The following is a 27,975-nucleotide window of genomic DNA, read 5'->3' as shown; positions in this document are numbered from 1 at the left end:
AAAAGGATAATATGCGAATCGACTAATATGCGGAACAACCTGTCACTATGATGCACATTGACCACCAGGAGGCAGATGCTCAATGCAGGAGCTGCCCCCTGGTGGTCAGTGTGCTCCCACAGGGGGAGCGCCGCTCAGCCAGAAGCCGGGCTCACGGCTGGCGAGTGCAGCAGTGGTGGCAGGAGCCTCTGCTGCCTCCGAGGTAGCGCTAAGGAGCGGGCATAAGCCATCAGTGGAACACCAACCCCTCCACCCCCACCCCCACCCCCTGGGCTCCCTGACTACATGAGGGTGCGGGCAGGGCTGAGGGACCTCTAGTTTAAAGATATAGACATTTCTAAAGAACTCTCAGTGATTGCAAAAATCACTTTAATCATGATATTACTTCCCAAGGTGACCATTCTGACTCATTGATATGTGAATTCTGGAATGAGTATTTGAATTAGACTACACTACTTACCCGGAAGTCAAACTTTGTATATATATGCATGGAGAGACATAAATGTGGACATATATTTCCCCTCCTTTACACAAAATTAAATATGTTGGGAAATAATTTGATAGTCATCTAAAACTTCAATCACTTCCCATTGGTCTGGAAATTGAAAAAAGTCTTTATTGGAGAATATTCTTGGCACTGCTGTGCTAAAATGATGCGGAAATACCCCTTAATAGCAAAGTTTCAGTTCTTTTCAACAGGAGAATTCAGAACAGCAGAATTGTTCTCCCAGCTCTTTATATTCCAGAGATAGCTGAGCACACCCACATATACACAGAGACATGAATATGTATATATCTGCACATATATATGGCTTTGAATTCATCCTTATTTTATCTAAATCAACTTACAGCATCTTAATTAATATTCCCTCGGAGTTCATGAAAAACTCTTTGATATTACTACATGTGGTTTTCTTCATCTGGGTACTTAGAGCTTTTCTTTGCCTCTTTTCCTTAAGTCTTAAATTCTACATAGTCTTGATCAATTACTTTCAATTTTCACTCCAATTGTTGGGTTTATTCTGCTTTCATGACTCTGACCCTTCAATAAACACCATTATTCGTAATCTCATTTTCAATATTTTGCTCAGGCCTTCTGATCCAAGCTCCCTTTTCACCAGCTGATGGGTTTGAGATGCAATCGCAGCCGTGTTCAAGTTGACGCCTATTTCTTAACGAGATCAGATCATCTGTATGTGGCTGCCTCTTGGAAACAAACAATAAGGCTTTAACTCTTCCCTGGACACTGAGGGAGGCCTTCAGGGCAATGTTGGAACGCGTGGTGGAGAGACATTTGGCTGTATTTTTTCTGATGTTCCCAGAGAATAGCCATGTCTCCCAGAAACGGAGTGAGGTGAATTTGCTGGTGTCCCCAACAATCTACTTCCTAAGTTTGTCAGGGGTGACTGCTTTTATGGCCTGGCACTGGCATCTGATGCAGGGCTGCAGGCAGTAAAATGGACCCAGCGGGAGTTGTGGTAGTAGTAACAGTGTCGATAGCAATAGCAACTGCAATACTGTTAACACAAACAGCAAAACTAACCTTTCCCAAGTCCTGGACATGAATTGGGGTCCATGCTGAACACCTACCAGACTTGCATTGTTTCATCAGACCTGACAAAACCCCTGCAGTGCACATTGTTTTTTTAATCCTTCTTTTACACATGTGGACCCTAAGGAACAAAGAGGTAACCAACTTGCCTAAGGATGCAAAGTTCATCTCAAAAATCTGTCTTTTCACAACACTCAGTGCTCTTACCCACCATACTCTACTCCTCCCATTAGAAAACATAGGCATGGAAGATAGTTAACTTGACCAAAACCATATGCAGGACTCAGCTGGTGATGAGTCTGGATTTGAACCTGTCAACCCATGGTCATTGGCACCAATTCCAAGGCCAAAAGGAACCCCTGATTTGGGGTTCAGTGAAGAAGGAAACTTTATTTAGTGCAAACAGCTCAATGGCAGTATAGCAGGGCTCTGAGGCTGCCCCAGGTCCTGGACCCTCTTCAGCTCTGCAGCTCTGCTCCACTCACGGAAATAGGATTCTTTAGTCTTCCCTGAAAAGTGTGCTCCCTAATACAATGCTGATTTTATATAGACAGAAGTCCCTGCCCCTGGTCCCTGATTAGTTCATTGCCATGCAAATGAGGATGCCAAATCAATCCTTGGTTTGATTGGTTCAAAGGCACTGTCCTGATTGGTCAGAATAGAGCTGCTGTGATTGGGCAGAGTTGTGCAGCTCTGATTGGCTGGGGAAAGCCTCAGTCCCTTGAAATGGGACGCCAGGAACTCCTTTATAAGGGCTGGCTCAGATGGCACACAGATTTGTGCAGGCACATGCAGTGCCAGTGGAAAGCTTTAATAACAGTTGATATTTATCAATCATGTGTTCTGTACCAGATATTACCCTAAGCACTGCACAGTGCAGAGGCAGGCATTTTAATGCAGAGGCTTCTCCCCAAAGTGCAGCTTTTGTGGGAGGCCCCTGTGCAAAAATGGCTACTAGATTCCTTTTTATTTTTTTTTTTTAATTTGAGCCTAGTTAGCCACCAGGAGCTCTTCTTAGTCCTCCAGGTTCACAAACCTAAGCCTCAGTTTGCCTCTGAAGTGCATACTGTTAACCAATACCCAGTAATGGCAATAGGAAACAAGATTTCTTGTGTTTGGAGCAAATTCTCATTAAAACTGTTTATATTGAAATATGGATGTAACCACAGCTGAGTTGCCAAATATAACCCAAGATGCTTCAAATGACAAAGAGGGACCTCCTGATTGGCTTGACACTGAAAGAATATGGCAGGTGGTCTACTGAACGGCATGTTGCGGCCCAGGAAGAGAAAAGGGCTATTTGGGTCTTAATAGCTGGCTGTATTTATAGATAGAGATGGTGGAAGTAAGAGCAGGGTCCATTCAATTCAGTTTGACCAAGTCAACAAACGATTACTGAGGCTGTAGGGGATAATGAAGAGAAGCAGACCCTGTCCTTGTATTTGAGGGACTAAAAGCCTGGTGGGAGACAGACACACAGATGTGTGCAGGCACGTGCAGTGCCAGTGGAAAGCTTTAATAACAGTTGATATTTATCAATCACGTGTTCTGTACCAGATATTACCCTAAGCACTGCACAGTAATTATCTCAATCCCTTGCCACAACCAATGAGGCAGCTCTTACCATCCTAATTTTGTAGATGTGGGAACTAAGTTCCAGGGAGGTCAACTAATATGCCGGGGTGACACAGCTGTTAAGTGAAGGGGCCCGGAAATACACAAGTCCTTCAGTAGAACTGTGCAGCAGAAGCGAAGAGTGAATGAAAGATGAATCCAGAGAGGCTTGTAGAGACCAAGATTTAATTATCTTGTTGCCATATTGACAATGTTAAGACTTATGCACCGGGGAGATATTGAAGGGTATTAAGCATAGAAGTAGCATAATGAGGTTTAGGAAAAGTATTCTTGATGCAGAGTTGAGAAGGGACTGGAAAAAACCAGTTAGAAAGTCGTTGTCCAGGTCGGCGACGATGGTGGCCTGAAACAAGCCAATGGGGATGCAGGGAAGCTAAAGGAATGAGGCAACAAGCAGGAGGCAGGTGAGGAGTGTGAGGCACCTACAGCATCTCCATCTGGACATGCGGGAGAGAGGGAAGATCTGGGAGTGCAGAGATGAGAGTGTAGCCCGGGGGAGTGGCTCTGCTCACCAACAGCATGGGAGAATTCAGAGGAACAGGGGACTAGACTGCCTCCTGCGTAGGGCAAGAAAGGACCAGAGAAGCACACCTGGAGACGGAGGAGGGCAGCGAGGGCAATGTGGGGCCTTAAAAGCCAAGGGAAGAGAGTTCCAGGTGTGATGGTGTGATGAGTGTTGTCTTATTCTAGAAGTGGTCATACTTCCACATGAAAGTGTAGAGGAGGTCACTTAGAGGATGTGCCTGGCCCTGGAGAGAGATGTGTCAGTGGAGGCAATGAAATCCAGAACCCAAGTGACAGGCTTGAGACAACAGCAGACTATGAAAACATTGAGGCGGTGACTTTAGATGACTCTCCAAGTAGCTGAGCAGGGGATAGGAGACAGCCAGGGCAGTAGCTCAAGGCTAAACAGGCTGGAGAGAGGATTTTATTTTATTTTATTTTTTTGTAGGATAGGGGAGATTTTAAACAAAATTTGTAATTAGCTACAGTTTGTTTTAAGATGGGGAGATTTCCGCATATGCCCACCTAATAGTCTAGGAAAATCCTCAAGATGTCAGAACTCTGGATGTTCAGTAGCAGTTTCTGATAATAACAACATCAGAGGGGATCTACAAAGATGGAACTAACTCAAGAACTGGCCACCACTGTGCCTCTATCCTTGCTTTCTGGACAACACAGGGAACAGAAATCCCTGAGGGAGGGTCTTTGGGGAGAGTCGGGACCTGAAGAAGCAGCAAAGGGCTGTGGCTCTCCTCAGACCTGGAGATGATGCCGACTCCCACCTCCACCCAGGCGACCTTCTTTTGAATCTTTGCTCTGATCCATGATAGCTCGTGCTGCTACTAAGATCCTGAATGTCTAAGCTATTTACCATTGGCCAGGGAAGGGGAAGAGCAGTGAACAGTTTTAGGCACAGCAGGAAGGGTAGCGAAAGGCCAGTGTGTCTTCATAAATTCACCACCACCAACATCCCACCACCCCACACTGGCAAAGTGATGGTTTGTTGAGAAGGCCTGGAGAACTAAAGGTGGTGTTACATGAAACAGTACTTTAACATCTGCCTCTTCTATTAATGCTTTGCCATCTGTCTATAAGACAAGTGAACCTCATCTCTTCTGTAGCAATAATCAGACAACTGCCAACTCTTTGGCAACAAATACCTCAAGCAAAATGCCTAGTAATCGGACGTCCTCTCAAAATGTAAAGTCCTGGTTTTGTCATCAATTCTTCAAGATGGCTCCCATTGCACTTTCTCAAGGGGTGGGCGGTAACCGTCAGTCAGTGGGGAAGACACTTCCGGGACAGGGTATCTTTATTCCCACGAATGATGCTCCCCCAAAACCCTCTGCTTGCTGTTATTTTAGTTACAAAGCCCTAAATCATGGGGAATAACAGCAAGCAGACAAAATTCACATTCTATTCTTAGCCCACACTCCATTTGTTGTTTAGTTTTTTTACATGCTCCCAAATAAAACATTTATCAAAAGCATGAAACTTAAGACCTTCTTAGTATTAAAAATGGCACATTAGGTACTCTATGTACTGATGTGAAGCAATCTTCAAGATCTATTGTTATGGGCAAAGTGCAGAACAGTGAAAAACTTTAAAAAATATGTATGCTAGCTACTATTTATAAAAAAAAAAAAGAGAGAGAATACCTACACAAATATACATGAGCGTTTTTGTATATCTATATAAATGTATTCTGCACTTGCTTATATATGCATGCTTGGGAAGGATCCCTAAGAAATGAGGAATGGCGGTTTCTTCCAGGAAAGGGAACTGGGTGGCTAAGAGACAACAGTAGTTTGGAGATACAGTAAGTCCTAACTTAACGTCCTCAATAGGTTCTTTGACTTTAAGCAAAATGACGTATAAGAAAACCAGTTTTACCATAGGCTGATTGATATAAACATGAGTTACGTGCCTTTTCAACACAGCAACATTATACTGAAATAACACTGAATGAACCAATGTTATTCAAGGACCTGCTGTATATTGTTGTTTAACATTTTATTCTTTTTAAAAAATATATATTTTTATTGATTTCAAGAGAGGAAGAGGGAGAGACAGAAACATCAATGATGAGAAAGAATCATTGATGGGCTGCCTCCTGCACGCCCCCACTGGGGATCAAGCTCACAACCTAGGCATGTGCCTGACCGAGAATCGAACGGTGACCTCCTGGTTCAATGTTCAACCACTGAGTAACACTGCCTGGGCTGTTTAACCTTTTACATGTGAACCACAAAATGGTTCAAAAATATTAAATAGTTAAAAATGAAAAGGTGCATTAAAGCAAAATGCAAATGTCAGTCTTTCTCAAAGGAGGTGGCAACCCATGGGAATCCATAGGGATGCATTAGGAAATCAACCTGTCAGAGAGGCGGGAGTGTCAGGTCAACAGCAAAGTGCAATGCTGCAGGGTTCTGCCTGAGAAAAGAGAACTCGTGCCTGTTCGAGGAGATTCCCATTCCTTCTCCCTCCCCTTAGAAGTATCTGCATTTCAGCCTCTGGCCGTTTCACTCCTTGGTTAAGATTTCTTTAAAAAGAATCTTTGAAATGACTTCTGTCAATAAATTACCCTTGTCATTCTTTGAGATTGCCCAGACTCCCTCCACTGCTCTCTGCCTTCTTTTATATATATCTTAATCTCCTGCGCGATCTTCCCTTCCCTTCCATCTCCTCTTTTTCTCTGTTTTGTTTTTACAATACTCTCAATCATTTTCCAGGGCCCAACTCCCTCCCCAATCCCTCCCCTTTTTGCTGGAAGCCCAGCCTTTCGTTGCTGCTCTCTTCTTCCACCCCTTCATTTGGGCTCTGGGTGTAGGTCTTATAAGCAGGTCCAGCTACGTAATTGGCAGGCCCGGGGCAAAATGAAAATGGGGAGCCCCCTTGCTGAACAATAATTAAGAATTTCAACATGGAGACAGGAGCCACAGACCCCATGCAGGGCCCTTCTGAGCACGGAGTGCTGACAACCACGGGGCGGGGTTTGCAGTGTTTGCTGCTTTAATTTACTGTCTATTCACCATTCTCTGGACACTTTCAGTTTTGCTTCTATGGTCTCTAATGGCTACTTCAACTTGCTTGATTTTGCCCAATACAGTATGTTTATAATAACCAAATAAGACATTCTGTTTTAATTGTCACTCTTTTTTGCTATATTTTTTGCTGATCCTAAAGTGTAACGTGTGACTCCTTTGTAGCCACATCTGCCTTTGAGAGGATGCTTGGCTGTTCCTGCCATTCAAAGCCCCTCAAAGGTAAAAATGGCTCCCAGGAGTTACCTCCCCTAAAGGAGACCTGGTGGACAGGTAGGCTGAGTTACCAGGGCAAGCATACTATCAAAATCACCATTTAATATGCATTGCTCAGGGTGTAGGTCAGGGTAAGCATTCAATAAGCAGTGGTCAGTGTTATTTGCTTGCTTGATCTCAGCAGAAGCATAGTTCCAGTTTAAGGAGTTTCCTTCCAAATTGAAGGGTTCTCACCGGCTCCCCTTAAGACACATGGTCCCACCAGTCGCCATCACCCCACATCTCTCCGGCCGACCCCCACCTGAAGGCCCAGCCACCTACTTGTTGGTCTGCCTCTGGTGTTGGATGACCATGTTTTTCTCGTGGATCGTCTCCAGCAGGGCCGTCGCCAGAGATTTCAGATCAGAAATGGACTGCGGAGTCGCTGGCAGACTGCACCCGTGATCCTCCGATAGCAGATCCTGGACTAGGTGGGACAGAACAGGGACAACTCAGACTTAAGGTCACTTGGAACCCTGGAATGCAGACCAATGTCAGCTCTTCCTGGACACTGACAACTTGCTTGATTGCCTCTAACTGCTGCTGGGTTGCACTGAAGAGTCCACTTCGAGGTTCAAAAGTACAACAGAATGAAATACAGTGTGTGGGTTAAACAGGAAGGCGGAAGTCCTCATGGATTTTTATCAACAACTTTTAAAAGGAGATCTGTTGCACTTGTCCAGTATTTTATAATTTCAAAGATACATTCCTATTGACTAACTCATTTGAGACTTAAAATGAACAACAACAAAAATCCACCTGGAAAGCAGCATTTATCCTCATTTCATGGACAGGAAAGCAAAGTGCAGATGGATTAAAAACATTGGCTGAAGGTCACGCAGCCACGCTAATGACAATGACTCTAGTCCTGACCCCTTCCTGTACGTCAGAGTTTCCCAGGGTGTGTACCTTTAGTCGTAAGATAACGTGGGAGGCTATTTAAACTACAAAATACATTCTGTATATGCACATTTTTGGAATGGAAAGATAGACTAAGGGTTTACACAAAAAGTCAATGATCACTTGTACTCCCACCAGACAGAAAAAGAAAACAGTGTAAATCATTTTATGTTTTTGTGTGTGTTTTTTCACATATTAGCATAGTTTAATTATTTTAGCTAACTGAAAACTAAATTTACATATAAAACATAAGATTAACATGATTATTTGTTAAGAGGCTCCATGTTGACTTAATTAATTAAAATAATATGATTTATTAAATTAATATGACTATTGTTTTTTAATCTTCGTTGTTGAAAGCATCACATGGGTCCTCCTTTTCCCCTCATTAACCTCTTCCAGTCCGCTCCCATCCTTCCCTACCCCCAAGTCTTCACCACCCCATTGTCTGTGTCCATGGGTTCACTATATGATTTTGAACACCATTCCTATATGCCTATACATAGATATACTAATTCATACATTTTTCTTCAAAAATGGGAAAAAAGCTCTGCTCTTTTCACTTAACTTGATGTCTCATCCTGAGTATCTCCTTAAACAAAACGTAAGAGCTGTTTAGTAGTTCATATACAGATCTATAATAAATAAATGTCGTTTCCAATGTTTATTATAACTAATGTAGGAAGAACTTTCTTGAAGCAAAATGTCTGCATAGGTCTCTAGTTACCAGTTTAAGGCATCTTGTAATAGGTTGCCCAACGCTTATTTGCAAAGGTTGCCCAGATTTGCTGCTCAGCGGCGGTGTTTGAGTATGGCTGGCACTCCCCGCAGCAGTGATAAGACTGGTCTCGGCACTCAAAGACACTATGCTGTCAAGAGTATCCAAAGCTAAATGTAGATGGGCTACTACACATTTCTATAGAGTATTGTAGTTTTCTCAAAAAAAAAAAAAAAAAAATCTAGCCCTAGCTGGTTTGGCTCAGTGGATAGAGCATTGGCATGCGAACTGAAGGATCCCAGGTTTGATTCCGGTCAAGGGCACATGCCCAGGTTGCAGGCTCGGTCCCCAGTAGGGGGCGTGCAGGAGGCAGCCAATCAATGATTCTCTCTCATCATTGATGTTTCTATCTCTCTCCTCCTCTCCCTTCCTCTCTGAAATAAACAAAAATATATTTTTAAAAAATCTATAAAACAAATCTAGGGTGTCCTTTTCTAGTAGAATAAAGAAAAAAGTTGCTTGGAAAAGTGCCTTGGGTGTTAGTTAAGCTGGAGAGTCAGCATTTTTTTCCTACGCCACCCTCGCTCTGATTAAGACTGCCATCTGACTGTTGCTGTCTGCACTGCCAATGACCCGAATGTGGGCCAGCCGCGCATGTTCAACCCGAGGCTTACGATTAAAACTGAGTTCCCAGATCGTAAGCGTCAGAAGCAAGCTCTCTGCTATTTGTTCCCCTGGACGGTTCCTGGAAGACCATTATTTTTCATCGGAATCGACAGGGAGGAGGAACAAAATTGCAATCAATACAAGCTTCCTTGAAAAAGGCACATGCTCCATGATAAAATGATTCCGGCAGCTCCGAGACTTCTATTCAAAGAGGCCAGGAAAAAGGGAAATTCGATGAGGTTGCAACATGTACTCGGAGATGCTAAGCTGGTGATCAGAGAAGGGACAACATTGTTGAAAGAAGAGCACAGGGCCGGGGAAAGGACACAGAAGAGGCCAGTTATTAGAAAAACCTCTAAGGTGGAGGTTCTTAAAGCAGGGCCCCCCAACCAAGCATCAGCCTCATCTGGGGACTTTTCAGAAATGCCGATTCCCAGGGCCCACCCCAGACCTACTAAATCTGTGTTCTAAGGAGCCCGCCAGGGAATTCTGTTGCAGGCGGAAGTTTCTAAGAGCCAGCTCGGTTGCCAGTCCACAAAATGAGATGTGATTGACAGCTCTAGCATTCTGGGGTCCGAAGGGTCCCCCCCTGAGAACAAGCCCTACCTTGCTTTGCAGAGAGGACGCCCGTCAGAGCACTGCTGCTGGATCTGCCCTGGCCTTTTGTGTTTTTCCGTCTCTCGAGAGCATTCTAGGGCAGGATTGGGAGAAAAAGAAAAACCTCTGTCAGAAAAGCCAATCATGGAAAAAACACCTCGTTACGTTTAGTCACATCCTCCCAGTTCAGCTCCCAAGAACCCTTGGCAAACCCCTGAGGTTGGCCCACCTGTTCAGGTTCCGAGTCCCTGCCAAAGGGGTGGGGTTTTATGGTCCCGGGAAGGAGGTTTTTAAAAAGTTGGTGCCTGGCAGAATGACAGCGATTTCCCTCTCCCAAATAGAAAAGGCACTCAATGCATATTTGTTAAATGATCAAATCTCAGTCTCATGTGTGAAGCCACTGGTTATGAAAACCCTTCCGAACAGACAAGAGGTGGAGAACAGGTTCACTTTCGTGTACCGAGGCCCAGAAGTTGTCGGTGGTATTTGGAAGGATTCCGTGGTTGGACCAGAAAAAGAGCCACGGCCAATCAGTGATTCCTGCCGTGGACACAGAAAGGGAAGTGCATAGGTGCCACCTAAATGTCATTCCTAGAAGAGACTCTTACAGCGAAATGGATGTGTACTGCCCAGCTAGTGTGGCTCAGTGGTTGAGCATCAGCCTATGAACCAGGAAGTCACGGTTCAATTCCCTGGGTCAGGGAACATGCCCAGGTTGTGGGCTGGATCCCCGGTGGGAGGCATGCAGGATGCAGCTGATCAATGATTCTCTCACATCACTGATGTTTCTATCTCTCTCTCCCTCTCCCTTCCTCTCTGAAATCAATAAAAATATGTTTTTAAAAAAAGAACAAGGAACCAAATTATACCTAAATAATTCTGTTAATAAAAAAAATTGATATGTACTATACAGCCGGTGCTTGGCACATAGAAGAGCAGAATACATGTTCTTGAATGCATTCGTGCATATTTTAAAGTTATGTATTAATTATACATCTTTAAAGCTGCATTCTTCTTTGGCTGCATGGGTATATATAGACGGGTATAAACTAACGTGTGGCCCCCACAGAACGGAAAAGAGGAACAGCATGGAGATTTCTGAGAAGAAAAAAAAAGCCCACGTCAAAAGCCAGGAAAATGAGAAGGCTCTCTCCCCCAAGCATCTAGACTGCTGTAAAACTTCCCCCTCAGCAAGGGAAATCAATCTATTTTCAAAGCAGAGAAACCCAGGAGATTTCTCTAATTATAACACTTACAAGAAACATCTGCAGAAATAGATATTATCAAACTAATGGTGCTGGAATGAGACGAAATAACAGCGGGGAGAACTTAGACACCTTGTCCTTCAGGGTGACGTGAACACTATGGTCTGGGTTGTGATTTCCTAATCTTTGTTTCTCCGTCGCTCGGAAACCATTTTCTTAGGGGCGATGATGAGACCAATAGCATCTGGTGACGGAACAGTTTTTAGAAAAGCCAGGTAAGAAGCCTGAGGTCGCATGGACCGACCGAGGCTGTCAAGGGGCCGTGTCTGGATTCTGGGGTCTCCATGTGCCCCATCCTGATAACAGCAATGAAGGAACTCTCGCAAAAGCTGTTTTGTTGTCTCAGGTTTAATTCTCATCAGTTACCTCGGTGAAAGCTCTTATGGGCCTCTCTCTGGGAGGGCAGGCAGGCAGGCACTAAAATATCTTTGGCACATAAAAGAGAAGGAAACAGGATGACATTTAGACGTGCAATGGAATCACCAATGCCATCACCATGGCTCTGCTACCTTGTATTTGGCAATGTTGGATTTCAAGAGGTTGACCTCTTCATGAAGTTGCTTTAATCTCTCTTGAAGGTACCTGGAAAAACAAGTACAACTAGAAAGTGTTTGGGGGCAAAAAAACAAACAAACAAACAAAAAAACCCACATACATTCACATAGGAGAGGAGGAAAGAGCACATGCCTCAAGAGCCATCTTTGACATACAATGCTTCTCACCACCGAAGGGAGGGGAGGGAAGTGCATCTGTGCGACCTCTGCTTAAGTGGCTGCGATCAAGGTCAAATATGCCCAAATCACAGAAACCCCGCTTCAGAAGAGCCCCGTGCAGAGATCCCCTAAGGGATATCCACACGCTTTTCACATAATTCTCATTAAGATGATTCCACTGGGAAGGCAGGCGGGAAGAAGCAACACCAGACATAACATTGAGTTAGACACATACACACACTGAAATTTGCCTCGGGGAAAAGAGGCGGCTCAGGGAATTTCTCAATTTATTTTCTCATTCTTTTCTCTCTCCTTGATAGCAGTAACAGGCAGCTTTCACTGGCTCCCTGCCCTCTCGCCCAATTGGGTGGGAGGGGAGAGAGGAAGGGGCACACGTGGGCGTGCAGGTGTGTGGTGCTTCTTTCCGACATTGACTACTAATCTGTGACATTAATATTATTATTTGGGTCGGGGGGTGGGGAGATTGTGATGTTCCTTCCATTGTAAGGCCATTCTCTCAAAGGTGAACAGGGCTGCAAATAACTCCTAGCCCGCAGGCCGGTGGTGAGCCGGCATTCTACCTGCTGGCAGCCCCGGCCCCGGCCACTTGCCTGTTCTCCATGCACAGGGCGTCCACGTCAATGATGCGGTTCTCATGGCCGCCCAGGATGTGGTTTAGCTCCTGGTTGAGCCTCTCCACCTTGTCCTGGTAGGAAGACCGCTCCTCCTTCACGTCCTGAAGCTCATCCACAGAGGCCTGCAGGTCATGCTCCAGAGACTCAATCTGAAACAGAAGGAAGCTCCTTTCCCCAAGATGTTCTTCAGGCACCCGCTTGATGGCCAGCGGTGGGGCTTTCTGCGTGGCTGACTGGTTTTTAGAGAGCGCCTAAGACGACCCGCATGCTGTAAAGCCCTAAGAGCCACTCACTGGAATATGATCAAAGCTAAAAGGAAGGGGGCCGGCGTCCTGCCAGACACTTACTCTGTCTAAGGTGGGAGGGGTGCACCGGCTTGGAGAAACAGCACCGATTCCTTACCAATGGGCAGCGTGCCCTGAAATCAGAGGCTCGGAGAGGCCAAATCCCGACGCTGGGAACAGCAGCCAGTGTCTTACAAACACAGGCTTTTTCAAGCCGCTCTAGGCCCAGAAATCGTGTTCGAGCTCTTCAAAACCAATTAACAAGAGAAGGAAAGCAAGTCTGGGCTCTCTTAGCTGTTCCCTAACTAGGACTCTGTACCCGTTGAGATTTTGCCTAAAAAGCACTGCTCAGCATTTGAGCGGAAACTGGCAAATTAAGGCCAGTTTGTCACGTTTTGTTCTCTCCTTGTCTATCCTGGGTAGGTGGGGGGAGTTTCTTATTGTGTTCAGAACAATGGTATCCAAAGTAACAGCAGACCTGCTGGAAGCCAGGAACACAGAGGTGGCTTGGGAACCTCGCAGAGTACCCAGGAAGGAAAAGCACGGGGCTGGCACCCTCCTTCCCCCTCTGACTCGCATCCCAGACACCTCACACCCTCTGGGCGACAGGGACACGGTCCACTCTTCTCTGTGTGGTGTCCAGCTGTGCGAATCCATCTCCTGCTTTGAACGGATGTTAGCAATACCTGTTCCTTTGCTCTCTCCAGCTGCTGAACCAGGTCCTCACGCTCATGGGCGGCAAAGTGCCGCACACCGATTTCTTCATCTCCAAGCCTCTGTTTGGCAATTGTCATCCTCAAGAGCTGCATTTTCCATTAGTAGGAAAGAGAGGGAGAGAGTTAAAATGAGTAGATTAAACAAACAAACAAACAAACCCAAGCACACCAGGCAGAAAGTTTTGAAAGATTTTCAAGAAATGCCAGGGAAAAGCAGAAGACAAAGAAATTTCTTGCCAATTTTGTAAGTTTTTAGAAATATACTGTATTTTGTCCACGCATGCACATACACATGTGTGCATGTATGCAGGTACAAGGCTATAGAAACACAGGCCTGGGCATTTGAAGGTGGATGTCCTGTTAGCACAGCCCTGGTGAGGAAACCAACTCTGGGTTTCTTTTAAACTTAGCAGAAATTAAAAAAAAAAAAAATGATAGCACACTCTGAGATGAGCATGTTTCCACACTCCTAACAATGAGGCCATATTATCAAGAGCCTTAAAAATGTCCCAACCTAATGATCCAGTAACTTCACTTCTGACAATCTGGGCTAAGAATAATCCCAGACAGAAACTAGCTTTAGGAAAAAAAGAAAAGGCATATTGCACTGTTATTTATAGAACGGGTAAACAAACTAGAAGAGCCTCTAACAATAGTGGAATTGTTAGCAAACTATAATGCAATCAATCAATGGGCTTCTTTGTAGCTGTTTTAAATAAGGGTGATGTGAACTATGTAATCCCACTGACATGTTTAGAATGCCATGTTAAGTGGAGGGGGAAAAGCAGATTACTAACTTTCATATTCAGTAGGATTAAAATTATACTGAGAACCCATGGGTAAAAGAAAAATATTACCAAACTAGAGGCCCGGTGCACGAAAATTCGTGCACGGAGGGGGGGTTGTCCCTCAGCCCAGCCTGTACCCTCGCCAATATGGGACCCCTCAAGGGATGTCCGACTGCCCGTTTAGGCCCGATCCTGGTGGGATCGGGCCTAAACGGACAGTCGGACATCCCTCTCACAATCCAGGACTGCTGGCTCCCAACTGCTTGCCTGCCTGCCTTCCTGATTGCCCCTAACCACTTCTGCCTGCCAGCCTATCACCCCCTAACCACTCTGCTGCCAGCCTGTTTGCCCCCAACTTCCCTCCTCTGCCGGCCTGGTCACCCTTAACTGCCCTCTCCTGCAGGGTTGATCACCTCCAACTGCCCTCCCTTGCAGGCTTGGTCCCTCTCAACTGCCCTCCCTTGCAGGCCAGGTGCCTCCCAACTGCCCGCCCCTGCTGGCCATCTTGTGGTGGCCATCTTGTGTCCACATGGGGGCAGGATCTTTGACCACATGGGGGCAGCGATATTATGTGTTGCAGTGATGATCAATCTGCAGATTACTCTTTTATTAGATAGGATAGAGGCCTGATACAGGGGTGGGGGCCAGCTGGTTTGCCCTGAAGGGCGTCTGGGATCAGGTGGGGGTTCCCTTGGGGTGTGGGGCGGCCTGAGCGAGGGGCCTGTGGTAGTTTGCAGGCTGGCCACGCCCCCTGGCAACCCAAGCAGAGGCCCTGGTATCTGAAATTTATTTTCCTTCTACAACTGAAACTTTGTAGCCTGGAGCAGAGCCAAGCCTGGGGCTCCCTCCGAGGCTGAGGCCAGCAGCCATTTGTGTTGGGGTTATAATTGAAACTTTGTTGCCTTAAGCGGGTGGGCCCGGCCAGGGTGTGCAGAAAGCTTTGCTTCCCCTGTTGCCAGCGGCAACCCTGGCCTGCTCTCTCAAGCTCCATTCTGCCGCCATTTGTTTGAATTTGTTTACCTTCTATAATTGAAACTTTGTAGCTTGAGTGGAGGCTTAGGCCTGGCCAGGGCAGGCGGAAAGCTTGGCTTCCTCTGTTACCTAGGAAACCTTGCTCTCTGTGGCTGTAGCCATCTTGGTTTGGGTTAATTTGCATGCTCGCTCAGATTGGATGGTGGGCGTGGCTTGTGGGTGTGTCGGAGGTATGGTCAATTTGCATATTTGTCTATTATTAGATAGGATATATCAAAATACTAAAATGTTTAAGTGATGGTGAGACTGTGTATGCTGCTCTTTATTTTGTTTGTAATTTAAAAAATGTTTTCAATGACAGTTTACATTCAATATTATTTTCTTTTAGTTTCAGGTGTACAGCATAGTGAGTGGTTAGATATTCACATAGTTTACAAAGTGTTCCCTCCCCACCATATTTTCAATACCTACCTGGCACCATATATAGTTGTTACAATATTATTTACTATATTCCCTATGCTGTACTTTACATCCTGAGACTATTTTTTAACCACAAATCTATACTTCTCACACCCTTCGCCTTTTTCACCCAGTTCTCTAAGCCCTCTCCCCTTTCAACCATCAGTCTATAGTCTGTATTGTTTGTTCACTTATAGTGTTCTTTAGATTCCACATATAAGTGAAGTCATATGGCATTTGTCTATCTCTGACTAACCTACTTCATGTAGCATAATACCCTGTAGGTCCATCCATGTTGTCACAAATGGTAAGATTTCATTCTTTTTTTTTTTAATGGCTAAGTAATATTCCATTATATATATGTACCACTACTTTTTTATTCACTTATATATCGATGGGTACTTGGGTTGCTTCCATAGGTTGGCTATTGCAAAATGCATATATTCTTTCAAATCAGTGTTTTGGGTTTCTTCGGATACATTCTCAGAAGTGGAATTACTGGGTTATAAGGCAGTTCCATTTTTTTATTTTTTGAGGTAAATAACTCCATACTGTTTTCCACTGTGGCTACACCAGTCTGCATTTCCACCAACAATATGTGAGGGTTCCCTTTTCTCCACATCTTTGCCAACACTTGTAGCTTCCAAACTTTTAAAATAACTATGCATGACTTTCATAACATATGTTTATTTATATGTTTTTAAATCCCTAGGGATATAATTCCAGAAATGCAATTTTCCCAAGGATCCCCACAGAATGCATAGCTTCCCCACACGGCAGGGCCAAGCTTCACAGGCAGCGCCAAACCTCCAGGTAGAGCAACAATGGGAACTCTGTGAGACCAGAAAGATCCAGTGGTCCCAGAGGACCCTTTATCTTCCCATTAGTGCCAGGCAGGTTGCCATTAGAGTGACTTTTAAAAGTTACGGTACTGCTTCCAGATGCTTCTTCTAAAAAGGTTGTAAGCCTGACACCCCCGCCTCCCTGTAGGGTGTGTGTGGACAGGCTTCCTATATGGATGAGATCCTGGGGATAGTTTTTCCCTGTCACACAGATCCCACTCCCCAGCAGTGCCTACTTGGGACACACTTTTCCTCGTTCCTTCCAATGAATCTTGAGGGGTTTGTTGCCAGTAGAGGAAATGGCTTTATTTTCAAGTCTCTGAAGGATTTAGGGGGAGGTGAGAGAAAGTTAAAAGGCAAAGTAGAATATTAAGTAGATTGAAATAATAACAAACTTGGAAAAGAAATGATGACTGGAGAAGAGTGAAGAGCATTTTCAAAGGACATCAGCTTGGGCTCCTTATTTAAAAACTACTCAGTTGAACTGGACATACTAGTATATTTATTGTGCACCTACTATGTGCTAAAGCATCATTGGGGTTGGGCAGACAATGTTCCAGGCAGCAGAACAGCTTATAGAAGACCTGGCAGAGGCTATACACAGACCATGTGTTTGATGGAATCTGATCACAGTCGAGCCACATTAGTCAAGGATTCTGTATTTTCAAATTTGCCCAAATTTATTTGTAACCTCAAAATCAACACCCATGGCACTTCTAAATCCTGCATGGGCATGGGTGAACAAGTGCAGAGTTGCAAAAAATGTGCATTGTCTATTAGCCTGGCTCCCAACTGAGGTTGAAAGAGGCAATGCTCCGCCCTTGCTTAGCTCTCTACACAAGTGTCCTTTCTGTGGTCTATTTAGTGCCACATTTTCCTGCTTTTTTTTCCTGTTTAAAATGGCCCTCATGCATAATGCTGAAGTGCTATCTAATGTTCCTAAGCACAAGAAGGCTGTGATGCATCTTACAGAGAAAATACGTGTGTTAGCTAAGCTTCATTCAAGAGTGAATGGTTGTGAGTTCAATGTTGATGAATCAACAATATGCATTAAATAATATGCATTAAACAGAAACAAACTACACATAAAACAAGATTATGTATTGATCCATTGACAAAAATGTTGTGACCAGAGGCTCACAGAAACCTGTCAACCGATGTTGGCACCAATTCGACATCCAACAAGAATCCCAATTTGGGATGTGGTGAAGAAGGAAACTTTATTCAGTGCAAAGAGCTCAACTGTGATATAACTGGGCTGTGAGAAAGTACTCTATCTCCCTGAGCCAGAGGACTTATATAGACAGAACTTCCCAATCCTAGCCCCAATTGGTCCATCCTCATGCAAATGAGGACTCCAAATCCTTGAAGTTTGATTGGTTCAAAAGGCACACTCTGATTGGTGAGTGAAGATGCTAATGGAGATATAGCTGCACAGCTCCGATTAGACAGGAAATGCCTCAGTTCTATTGGTTAAAATAGGATTCCAGGAACTTCTTTGTAAAGGGCTGACTCAGATGGCAGGAACACATTGAAGGCAGGCAGTTCAGTGCAAGCAGTGGGCAGTTTAATGCAGACTTCTTGTTAAAGTGTGGCTTGTGTGAGAGTCCCCTATTTACAAATGGCTGCTAGGTTCTGCTTTTAAATTTGAGCCCAGTTAGCCACAGGAGCCCTTTTTGGTAGGTATCTTCTTTCTCAGGGTTGACAAACCTAATCCTGTATTTTTCCTAGGAGCCATAGTTCTTTATGTGTTACTTTAGCATTTGCAACAACTATAGAGAATACAACTATGGTAAATAATGAGAATCAACTGCATTGGGCCTGGCGGGTGTGGGGGGTGGAGTTTATAGCATCAAAGGTTAATTCAACTGAAAGCTGATCTGTGCGAACTCTTTCACGTTACACAGTTGCTTGGCTCAGGACTTGCAGAAGTGGCTATCCAGAAAGAAAAATAGCTAACCAAAGAAAAAAAGCTTTCTCAAATCAAAGGGCGGAGGGACAGGTAGGCTTCTGCCTTTTGCAGTCTGAGGCAGCAGGAGGCCTGTGACATGACTTGGAAAGTGGGGCTCTTTTCTTGATATATGAAAAGCCAGACTGGCGGCCTGAACTTTAAGTAATAAAACACCACGGTGGTTTTCCATTCACAATCCGCTTCACTGAGCACTTAATTTAGAATCACACAATTATGTTTGCTTAATGCCAATTAATTATTAAACATGTTTACTCAGGTCTGACAGCCATATAAGAGAGTCATCGTTTATATACTGGATGCCTGTTAAGCTTCAATAAATATGTTAACAATCATTTGGTGTTTAATGTGCATACAATATCGGCTATTAAACCTCAGGGCTAGACTGGTTGAAACACTTATTTTTAAAGTGAGGCCCAAGTTGGTGATAGCTGGATCATTAGTTGGATTTGACACTCAAGTGCAATCAGCCGAAGGGGCTCACGGAGGCCACGCAGCAGGAATGGCAGGGCCCAGGAAGAGGTCTGCCTTCCCAGCTGACAGCTCAGAGGCTCTGGAGTCCCCCCTGCCTTGGGGTTCACCTCTTGGCCCCACAGTCTATGAGCTGTGCAACCTCAAACATGTGCCTTGATGTCTCTGAGCCTTAGCATCCTTCACTGTAAAAATATGACAATAGTATAGCTTTTTACCGTTATTAAATACACATTTAACTTAGGGAATTCAAATATATGTGTTTGCAAAAAAAAAAAAAAAAAAGATGGGGTGAGGGGGAAGAGGAGTAAGAGAGAGATAGAGAAGAAAGACTGAGAGAGAAATAAAAGTTTTAAAAATTGGGTGACTTTACCCTCCCCAGCTTTCAGTGTCCCAGACTGCGAGGTGGGCAAAATCATACTGTTCATATTTATACAGAATACCACTGTTCAGCTCTACACATGGCCAGGTGCCCTGGACTTTATGGAAAATTTAAGGGTCCATCAGGGGAATTTTGACTAGACACAAGTTCCTGCCTCTCACATGCTGACTTCAGAACCTAATCCTACATGAGAGAAGATGGGATTTCTCTGCGATACCTAGCACAGCCCCTGGAACGGAAAAAGCACTCCATAATGTGAGCTGCTATTATGACTGTCATCAGAATGATGGTCAGTGTCACCCTCCACGTAAGTTTCCCCACAAACTTCCCCGCTGGAGAAAGCAGAGCCCCCACACCAGCCTTATCTGTAGACCGAAGGCAATGATGATTTTCCCTCTTGGAAAAGGCTAGGAAGCAACTGCTCTGGGCACTCAATTCCCACAAACATAGGGTCAGAACTGCTCAGCCCGCCTCCCAGCGCCAGCCCTGGACGTGGCTCAGTGCCCTAGGCGTGCGCGCACTGCCATCAGCGGATGCATTCATTTGGTGACTTAGATGGAAATAAACGTTTATGAATGAATTATGGGTGTGAGTCGTCAGCTTATGGATGAGGCGCAGCTGCAGCTGGGATGTGGCTGAAGGGACTTGAAATGAAGGGGCCAAATGGCTCTTAGGCGCCCATCCCCCAACTGCCCGTTGAGTCCAACTCCCCACTCAACCTTGGGTCCTCCTCAAGGCCCCTGGCTCGGAATGACCCCCTCCTTCCCTGATCTCTTCTCAGGCTTCATCCCTCGCAGCCTTCCCCATTCTCTCTCCCCTCCTGTCATCTGCCTGAATCCATCTTCGCGCCTCCCCCTCCCACTCCCCCAAGACAGTGAGGGGCAGCCAGGGGCAGGAACAGGCACTCCTCCCCAGGTGCTATCTGCGCCCAGATCCTGCTTCTGCTGATCTAGTCACCTTCTCAGCAGCCATCAAACCTCACTGGGCCCCAGGGGACTTTTTAAAAAAAAATAGGAATTACCTTAGTCCAGTGGTCGGCAAACTCATTAGTCAACAGAGCCAAATATCAACAGTACAACGATTGAAATTCCTTTTGAGAGCCGAAAACTGACTTCTGCGCATGGGCCACGAAGTTTCAATGGCACTGTGCGTGCGCACCCGCACGTGGTATTTTGTGGAAGAGCCACACTCAAGGGGCCAAAGAGCCGCATGTGGCTCGCGAGCCGCAGTTTGCCGACCACTGTCTTAGTCCATTCCTGCGGCTATAACAGAATATCATAGACTCGGGGGCTAACAAACAACAGACACTCACTTCACACAGTTCTGGAGGCTGGGAACTCCAACATCAAGGTGCCCCCTGACTTGGTGTCTGGTGAGAGCCTGCTTCCTGGTTCATGGATGGCTGTTTTCTCACGTGGCAGAGGCAGCAGAAGTGCTCCCTGGGGTCTCTTTTATGAGCGCTAATCCCATGTGTAAGAGCCCTGCCATCAAGATCTAATCTCCCCACCCCCACTGCCATCCCACTGGGATTAGGCTTCAACAGACGAATCTCATGGGGACACATTCAACCTATAATAAGGCTAAAGTGACCCTGCAGACAGCACAGCTAGGAATGGCTGCCCAGCCTGGACACTGCACAACTCCAACGCCAGGGCCTCCGTCTTCTCAATAGGAAGATATCAGTCAGTGATTTTTCAACCGGTGTGTTGCAAGAATATTTAAAACATGCAACACCTGACTCTGTAGTCAGGGGCAGTGACCTCTTTTCCCCTTCGGTTGTCAAATAAAAAAATGACAACAGCCAACACAATAATAGCTGCCCGTTGTGAATGAATCAAAATTATACCTATTTTTGGGGTCAGATCAGCAAAAACTTTTTTTTTTTCTTTTTTTGGTGTGCCTCAGAATTTCAGCGATTAGTTTGTGTGTGCCACAAGAAGAAAAAGGTTGAAAATCGCTGATATAATGCAAGGACCACTGTTGATGTAACTCTCGCTGTTGACGTAAATGTATTGTTGATGTAGAGCTTTGGAAGTGAAATCCCCAGTCCCAGTTGGTCTGGTTACAGTTCGTATAAAGTGCCTATTTGCCAGGGTTACTGGGAGGGTCAGCTGAGAGAATTGTTGAAGGATGCAGATGCTAGCCCTTCCTCACCCCCAATCCCGTACACGGATGCAAATAGCTCACCTAGGAAGAGGTCAGCACCGAAAGGCACTTATTAAACATTCGTCGGGCAGAGTGCTGTGCTGGGCAGCTTAATAAACAAGGCCCTGACTAGCTTTACTTTTCCTGTTGCTTTTCTCCACACTCTCTCCCGCTGCCCCTGACTTCTGAGATACCCTCGATAAAACTGAACACGAGAGATTAAAAGGCCCCACGTGGGCAACTCTGCTGTGTATACCAGAGACCACATTTCTAGTCCAGTTCCAGCTTTAAACAGAAGCATTTGTCACTTAAACACACACACACACACACACACACACACACACACACACACACACTCACACACACAACAACAACACAGACCCAGCAGTGTTCACTTTCTCTCTCCCGGGCTCTGGAGATCACCGTGCACACACTCATTAGTGTGTATCGATGTTGCCCAGCTAATGAGCACCCAATTTGGGCCAAACAACATGCTAGAAGTTTCCTTCACATGATGCTTTCAGTGGCTTTTCACTGCACTGGAATAAATGCCTCTGCCCTTTGGAGGCTAATGAGCTGCTCCCGGCCCACCTCCAACCCCAGTGCTAACGCTCCCTTGTTCTGTTCTCCAGCCACTCTGTGCTTCAAATACACCAGGCTCCCGCCTGTCCCTGGGCCTTTGCACTTCCTCTGCCCTTGGACTAGCCCGCCCACATGTCTGTCCAGAGCCCATCCTTTTGTCTCCTTCAGGTCTCAGGTTAAAAGCCACCTCCTCAGAGAAGTCTTCCTTGGACACCATCCCGGAAGCTCTTTACCTGCAAGTTACTCTTCCTCGCACCGCCCTGCCCCGCTGTCTTCATCGCACTCACAGACATGGCCGCCTTCACCTGCGTGTGTGCTCCCCACTGTCAGCTGCCCACAGCAGGAGCCTGGCCTGTCATCTGCACTGAAATAGCTCGGCACTCAGAGCAGTGTCTGGCTCTCCCAGGGGCCTCAAGTGCTCCTTAAATGAGGGACCTCTCATTTGATGCTTCCCACAACTCCAGGAGGCAGATACTGTCCTCCCTTCTCTACAGCTGAGAACCCCCCGGGGGGCTGACACAGGGCTCTGAAGCCAGGTCTCCTCACCCGGGACCTGCTCAGCTCAGGAGCAGCCCTCACCCAAGGTTTCAGTCTTAACGCTCAGAGCAAACACGCGCACATAGCTACCCGCCAGGCCCTGTCCTGGGTGCTTACACATGTTAACCCATGTAACTCCAACAAGCACTTACAAGGTGCTGCTACTATCCTCAATTTCAGGTGAGAAACTGAGACACACAGACAGAGTAACTTGCCCACATCGGACCTTACCAATGTCCGGGCCAGGCATGGAACCCTGGCCGTGTAGGGTTCTAGAGTTTCTGCTATGCTGCCTCCCTCCACAACAACAACAATACTGCACAGCGCCCCCACCGTGGAGTGTGTTCTGTGCTTTGTGTAACTTCTGCTATTTCATCCTCACAAAAGGCTCACTGGCCCCAAGCTGGGCCTCTACCACCCCAAGCTCCGCCTACAGGGTCTCCTCACCTCTTCCCTGGGTTATTTGACCACCTCCCACCACGGTTCCTTCAGAGCTGCACATGATTAGATAGATACTCCTTCCCAATATAAACAGTGCCCCCGTTCCGCGCCCGCCCTCCCTCTCCCACCCCAGCTCTGCCAGGCTGCATGCTACACAGTCTGTGTTTTACTAAGCACTTAGCACCTTCTGACACAATACGTCATGCAGCAGTGCCCCTTCTCTGAGGGGGATACGTTCCAAAACCGCTAGGGGATGCCTGAAACTTCAGATAGTACCAAACTCTACATGTACCGTGGTTTTTCCTATACACACAGACCTTTCCACTTAAAGGAAGCAGTGTACAGCTTCTCTTTGACATACCCAAATTGCTAGCATCATACTCTTGTCATTTGAGGCCATTAGTAAGTCAACTACAGGTGACTTAAGCACAAGCATTGTGACATCAGGATCTGATAGCCGAGATGGCTACTAAGTGCCTGATGGGTGGGGAGTGTATGTGATGCAGAGACGCTGGACAAAGGGGGTAATTCATGTCTCTGCGGGATGGAGTGGGATGGCTGGAGATTTCACCCCGATACTCAGAACTGCCCTCAATTAAAAATTTATTAATTGTTTATTTCTGGAATTATCTATTTCATGTTTTTGGACCATAGCTGACCACAGGTAACTGAAACTGTGGAAAGCAGAATCGCAGATAAGGAGGGACTACTGTATTTCATCAAACATAAGTCTCTATCAACTTTGAGACCCACCATTACGCACCTCTAAAAAGAATACAAAGTGTTAATCATAACTACATGATACCACTGACTAGGTCAGAGGTGTTCACATGTGAAAACTATGCATTTCAGAATCTGGGAAATATGATTGTGGGGAAGCACGGGACTTGGTTGGAAAGTCTGTAAGGAGGAATCTCTGAAAGGTCAGGGGCCTCTAGGGGGCCCTTGCCAAAAGCGACAGGCCATGTCTTGACTTTTCCAAACAAGTCTGAGCCCCCAGGTGTTTTACCAGAATCTTTATATTTAGACTTGAGACGTCCTTGCTTAAAGGACACTACAGATGCATGTGTCTTCTCAAGAATGCTTACCCTGTTATTAGTATCTGATAGCTAATTTTAGTTCAAGCTGTTACTACAATAAAAGCCTAAGGAGGCAGGTGAACAGGGCTATCTGGTTCCTTTAGCCAGGCAGTCCCTTAGCCCTCTCTTTCACAGAAACGTGTGTCAGAGTAATCATTCACCTGTCACTCAGGGTCTGCTGGTCAGTCCTGGCATTTGATATCAAAATTTATTTGCTTATTGTCCACCAGTCTCCACTAGAATGGGAGCCCCATGAAAGCAGGGACTCACTCACTACTGTCCTATCCCCAGAGCATGTAGTCAGGTTCCCGATAAATATGTGTTGAAATGAACTGAATCACCTGCCATAAGGCAAGTACTACTATTATCTCCACTATACCAATGAAAACAACTAAGCCACAGAGAAGTCAAGCAAGTGACACAAGATCACACAGCTAGGAAGGCCCTTGAACGACCATCAGACAATTCAGTACACACTGTTCCCAGAACCACAATCTTTAGTGTCCCACCAAATAGTGTGAAAGCTGCTTCAGTTTCTCTTTACTTTAGTAGACTTTGGGCATGGTTGCTGTAAGATCAGTCTTGGGCAGAGATCTCTTTCAGAACTAGTTCTCTACTAAGAAGTATAATTACAATATATGGTCAGTGGGATTAAAGTCCTAAAGTGTGCTGTGTTGGTCACATGGGCCATCCATGATACAAGCTCATATAAGCCAGGGCAGGCTCAAATATGGTCTCTGAAACCAAATGCAACTAGCTCATTTGCCAATAAAACATTAGGGGATGCTGAACCAGCCCGGCTGCTCACTGACCCAGCTGAGCACTACCTGTAGTTCACAGTCAAGATCCCAGTTCGAGTGAGATATGATGGGGCTGGAGCGAGGGAAGGGCCCTTATCCCTCATTTCAGTTCTCTGTAATTAATTTCTGTAATGCGCCGAGGTGAGAGCTTTCCATTAGAGCGCCCTCTTCATTGGGATTTCAGCAGGACGGGACATCTCTGAGCTTTAAGCATCAAGAGAAACCGTTTACAAAGAGCTCCCTGGCCCTTCGTCCAGGACCATGACAAACACTCACAGCCCAGCTCTTTTTCTTCCTTTTTTAGTGAAGTCTACTTTAATTAGTCACCTGCATGCTCACTGGTCTGTCTTGACTGGCTCGTGGCTTTGACTTAATTGGTTTGCTCGCTGGATCTATCCAAAAGTCCCACGTCAGTAGAGGTATGGTCACAGAAGGGCTCCATTGTTTTATGGTGCCAACACCAGATAAAACAGAGGCACTGAAAGACGTCAGCTGGTGCAACATAAAGCTCATTATTAAGGGCGAAACCCGGGGTTTATGGAATGTCACAAACAGCTCCATTTAAGCTGGCAGCGAGGCCCGGGCAGTGTGAATGCATGCCCCTGTCAGAAGCACTGCTCCCTGAACCTTCTTGCTTTGGAAAACCTCGCACTGCCCTATCGTTCTTCTGCACTAACGTGCCAGACTCTGCAAAATGAAGAAAAACGAAAGCCAATGGACAAGAAGACCAGCTGCTGGCTGTCTCCACGGGAACATGAGCTGCGGCTCCTGGAGTATCTTGTAGGTGCTTATCCCACTAGGGGCACATAAAATGCAAGGAAGCTTCCAGAACTGCCCCAAAGCAGTAAAGCTGGTGCTGGCAAAGTCGGGAGTGGTGATGAGGAGGGCTGAGTTCTGGGGGGTCATCTGCCGGGCTTCTCGTCCCGGTCTCTGTCTCCGTGGGAAGGCACACACCCAGTCCACTGGAAACAGTTGATCCACGGGAAGGAAGACCTGGAAAGATTTCTGGTGGAAATCAAGAGGATTCCAAGCTGATCTGGGCCTGTGTCATGCTAAACACACCAGCAACATTTACCCTTGTGGAGTGCTTACTGGGTGCCAGGCACTATGCTACACACTTTCCAAACACTTAATATTGAATGCACACACACACACACACACACACACACACACACACACACAATCATTAAACCTCATTTTCTGGCTTTCTCTTTTTCCCCAGCACTAACCACTGTCTAATGATCTCACTTGTCTATTTTATTTTCTTACTGTCTGTCTTCCCAACTAGAACATAAGCTCTGTGAGAACAAGTACCTGGTCTTTGTTATTTCTTATGTTTCCTTAAATCTTAGAACATGAATCAACACATAACAAGTCCCCAATCATGTGTTGATGAGTGAATGATGAAACCTGAGAACAATTCCATCAGAGGAAACTGAGGCCTTGAGAACACTGACTTGCCCAAGGCCACAGAGACTGTAACTGACAGAGCTAGAACCTAAACCTGTCTCTAAACATTTCCAAAGATGGACCTATTGGACTATAGAGTGAGTCCTCGAGGTCATCAATAGGTTCTTGAACACTGACTTTAAGTGAAATGACATATAGCGAAACTAATTTTATCATAGATTAATTGATATAAATAAGAGTCAAGTTCCTACAGCCTATTTCTGGTCACAGAAACATCACCAAATTTATAAATAAAGACCCAAAGTATTGAAATAAACATGAACTCTACATACATTTAAGAAAGATTAACAGAAACAAGTGAAGATAATTCTTTTCCAGCCCACTGATTCCAGTTCAGGGTCACAGGTGGCCAGAGCCTATCCTAGCTGCTCAGAGTGCAAGACAGGACCCACCTGGACAGGATGCCCTTCCATCTCAGGGGGCATCATCACCCCCCATACCCATTGGGACAGTGTAGACTCTCATGTGCACATCTTTAGCACGTGGGAGGAAACTGAGTGCCCAGAGAAAAGCCATGTAGACATGGTGAGAACATGCAAACTCCATGTGGACAGTGGCCAGGAATCAATTTTTTTCTCATTAATTTTATAATAAAATGAAGTTGAACGGAACACTATTCAAAGACCTGCTGTCCTACACTGCGCCACTTGGCAGAACCAGGGCGGGCTAGAGCTGGCTCTTTCTGGAGTGGCCAATCTTTCCAACTCCAAGGTCAGTGAGTTCACTGGGGAGCCTGACATTTGTCATGGCATCAGCAGTTACATGGTGGAAATTAGCAAAGAGAAACCAGCCAGGCTTCCTCTTTCGGAGACCCAGCTGGCCCACCCGCTCACCTTTGGATATTTGTGATTCAAAGCACATTGGAATGCCCCTTTGATGATTGAGTCTTACTAATCCTTATATTCTCCGAATCTTCCTTCTTCCTCCAGGTCCCCTTCCCCTGATCTGGCGCTTTTCCCAATGCTCAGACGAGGAAGCTGGCAGACCCCGGGGCCGGAAGGGGAGCAGCCATTCCTCAGTGGGTTGCTTTCAGAACTGAGGCCCTGCATGGGCCGCTGGATCTTTCCACATCATTAATTATTAATTGGTCCTTATTCCTTATAGACTGACACACTGAGTTTCCCAGGGTGATTTGGCGGAAGGTACGGGGGGTGTCCTCCTAGCCCCACAGGCCTCCTCTTCCATCATTAACCTTTCAGAACTAGAATTATCAAGGCAGGGGAGGGTATCTAGTAGATTTCCCATATCACACCTTTCATCTGGTTTGGATTGGGGTGTATGTCCATCTGGGAGCCCCAGGAAATTCTTGGGCACTGTTCAGAGGGACGGCAGAGGGTGTTTGGTCACAGGACCCCCGTTGTCCCAGAACCCTGCCCCCAACCCCACAGGAGTGCTAAGCTGTTTATAAGCCAGGGTGGCAACAAATCTTTCAAGAGGCTGTTTGAAAATGCTTTATGGCACATGGGGTTACAGGCTCTAGCTGAACAAATGGGAAAATTAGTCTACCTTAAAATATCCAAGGCAAGTCATTTCCTATCACCTTGTTTCTTAAAT

The 27,975-nt window shown here is 45.8% G+C and overlaps 1 protein-coding gene across 2 annotated transcripts in view; it reads right to left on the bottom strand.

The window, feature by feature from the left end:
* The window catches only part of CCDC149 (coiled-coil domain containing 149), a 100,402-nt gene that overhangs the window by 15,979 nt on the left and 56,448 nt on the right, over nucleotides 1-27,975 (bottom strand). For both annotated transcript variants that reach the window (XM_054729780.1, XM_028143608.2), the window contains exons 5-9: nucleotides 13,455-13,571; nucleotides 12,461-12,633; nucleotides 11,646-11,718; nucleotides 9,881-9,965; nucleotides 7,273-7,417 (exon numbers count right to left, since the gene is read on the bottom strand). In XM_054729780.1, coding sequence (XP_054585755.1) covers nucleotides 7,273-7,417; nucleotides 9,881-9,965; nucleotides 11,646-11,718; nucleotides 12,461-12,633; nucleotides 13,455-13,571 — 593 coding nt within the window. The remainder of the gene's footprint in view (nucleotides 1-7,272; nucleotides 7,418-9,880; nucleotides 9,966-11,645; nucleotides 11,719-12,460; nucleotides 12,634-13,454; nucleotides 13,572-27,975) is intronic.

This window comes from Eptesicus fuscus, chromosome 2, assembly GCF_027574615.1.
Source record: "Eptesicus fuscus isolate TK198812 chromosome 2, DD_ASM_mEF_20220401, whole genome shotgun sequence".
Lineage (NCBI taxonomy): Eukaryota > Metazoa > Chordata > Mammalia > Chiroptera > Vespertilionidae > Eptesicus > Eptesicus fuscus.
This window is presented reverse-complemented; position numbering and strand designations above follow the sequence as displayed.